Raw genomic sequence first — 2,384 nt, forward strand, 5'->3', positions numbered from 1 at the left:
TACTTCTCTTGAGCACAGCCGGGAGCAAAACAAGGTCTTCTCGGCACAGCTGAGTTCATCGGATCCCACGGAAGCAGCAGTAACCGCATCCCTGGCTCACCTGTGGTCCATTCCACCCGGATGCTGCAAGGTGGGCGGCTCCCGGCTAAGGCTCCCCAAGTGTCCATTCACCCAGGTCAGCGACTCCAGGCCCCTAACAGCCACCTAAGACTCTGCACTGATGGACACCCCCAAGTCCTTCTGGAATTCACACTGTCACCAGGCCCCAGCATCCAGGGAACGTCTTGTCTCGGCTGATGCTTCACGGTCTAAGGTGGAGCCTGGCCATCAGTGTTTGCTAAAATCTCCCAGGTGATTCAAATCTGCCACCAAGTTGAGAACCCCCGAGCTGCCACATGCTGCTCCTGAAGTCGGGCGTGTACACAGCTGATGTGATCCGGAGGTGGGCGGCAGGGGGGCGCTGGATTCTTGGGCCCCAGTAAAGTCTTCCCACCTGCCTGTCAGGCTTCTCAGGCGTGACTCAGCCGCACACTTAAAAACACAGAGAGCAGAGGGCACTGAGTCCAGTGGCTTCTCCACTACATTGTCCTCCACGTGTGCTGCAGTTTGCAGATTTTGAGGGGGGCTTGCACGCCCCCCCTTATCCGACCCTCCTGCTAACCTATGAGGGAGGGATTATTGCCCCCAATTTAGAGATGGGCAAAGCGAGTTCGCCCACAGTCAACCAGAGCTGGGCTGGAACTCCCGTGTCACAAGTCTGTCTTGAGACCCCCCCCAGGGGTCTGCTCTGGGAAAACCAGGGCAGCTGTCCATGCTTACTCCTATCCCTTCTGGAGGCAGGAGGAGGCTGAGACAGGGGATGGCTTTTGGTGGCAGGGCTGGCTTGTGACGTGGTCACATCTGCCCTTGTGGCCTCCCCACATCCCACCCTCCAGCTCACCCCAACCTCTTCCTGCAAACATATTTATAAGGAATTGGAAGCAGAGAAAAGTCTTAAAGCAAGACCCACCCCAGCACTACTCACTCCAACAGGGGACCCCAGAACCTGGTGGACAGTCAGGCAGAAGCCCCTCCCTCCCCCAATGTGGGATACAGGGCGTGACCAGGACAGCCTGGTCAGGCTGGGTGGGGCATGGTCCGGCCTCTCTGAGCCTCTGTCTCTTCCACTGTCTGCCAGGTCCTGCCCCGTGGGTGGGACACAGGGTCATTTGCCTGATCTGCTCCCCCCCAGGCCCACCCTCAGCCTCAGGACAGGACATCTCTGGGACGGAGGCCTCCTGGAGGGGAGGCCTGAGCTCCTGTGCCTGGTGCTCGGAGGGCGCTGGCCGGCAGAGACCCTAGTCCTCCTTGGGTTTGCGGGGCTGCTGCCGGGCCAGCCTGTAGTCGATGTAAGTCCCAAGGCAGGACCAGAGAATGAAGCGCGTTAGCAGGATGACGACCAGCAGGACCATGAGGGGGTCGGGGCCCGGGCCTCCCCAGAACCAGGAGGCCATGCCGGGGCGGTGGGGCGGCAGCCCCACGGAGCAGCAACCCCACAGACCAGCAACAGCCCCGTGATGCAGTGTGGTCCGGAGCACGGCTGAGCCCTGGGTTCCAGGCCCAGCTCTGCCAAGTGCCGACCATGCAGCCAAGGGCCCGGGCCAGGGGCTCAGGGCAGCCGGGGTTCTCCGAGGCCCACGCCCCGTCTAAGGGATGGCCCCTGTTCCCTCCGCAGCCTCCGAGCAGGCCGCGCTCCAGCCCAGGGCCCTCCCTGGCATGTGAGAGGACAGATCGGGACGGCTAGCGGCCTCCTTGGTCAAGAGGCCCGTGCACCATTCATCCAGAATGAACCACTCTCTGGGCCACAATGGGCGCATTGTCAGGAGGCCTGGGGGCGGGAGGCTGCCGGGCAGCCCCCCTCTCCGCCCGCACCCCCCTGCTCGCCAGCGATGACGTAACCTCCAAACGGCCCGGCGGCGGCAGCTGCTGGGCGAAGCTCGCCACCTTCTCCGGCTCTTTCAGCCGCCCACGCCCGCTCTTCCGGCCCCCGCCAGACAATCGGGCTCTTTCTCTCCCCAATCAGCTATCACTTCTGGAGGCCGGCGCTGTCCAGTGGCCTCGGGTCTTTGCAGCAGCAGCAGGCCCGGGGTGGGGGGCAGGGGAGGCTTGGCGGGAGGCTGGGGCCCGGCAGGAGGGACGGAGGGAGCTGTGGAAAAGAAAAGGGAGGGAGAGAAGAAGAGGAGACAGAACAGTCAGCTCGGAGCCCAGAGGCGACCCCAGACAGGGCTCGATTAGCACATGGACCGCGCCAGCATCTCAAAGGCCCGCTCCCGCCGGCGACAGCGTGGGGGGCAGCGCAGGCTGTGACCAGCCGGCCCGAAAGGGGCTGGCGCTCGGAGGAAACC

At 63.5% G+C, this 2,384-nt stretch overlaps 1 protein-coding gene across 1 annotated transcript; it reads right to left on the bottom strand.

The window, feature by feature from the left end:
* Positions 1-1,337: 1,337 nt before the first annotated feature.
* SMIM38 (small integral membrane protein 38) lies at positions 1,338-1,493 on the bottom strand. Its single transcript, XM_087423213.1, has one exon. It carries the CDS (start codon positions 1,491-1,493, stop codon positions 1,338-1,340), a length of 156 nt encoding a protein of 51 aa, XP_087279339.1.
* Positions 1,494-2,384: the final 891 nt, after the last annotated feature.

This window comes from Ceratotherium simum, chromosome 34 (genome assembly GCF_057802395.1).
Source record: "Ceratotherium simum simum isolate JZ-2026a chromosome 34, ASM5780239v1, whole genome shotgun sequence".
Lineage (NCBI taxonomy): Eukaryota > Metazoa > Chordata > Mammalia > Perissodactyla > Rhinocerotidae > Ceratotherium > Ceratotherium simum.

What these genes read in the sequence shown, in the direction of transcription:
- SMIM38 (XM_087423213.1), bottom strand. Translation starts at nt 1,493, where the DNA reads ATGGCCTCCTGGTTCTGGGGAGGCCCGGGCCCCGACCCCCTCATGGTC.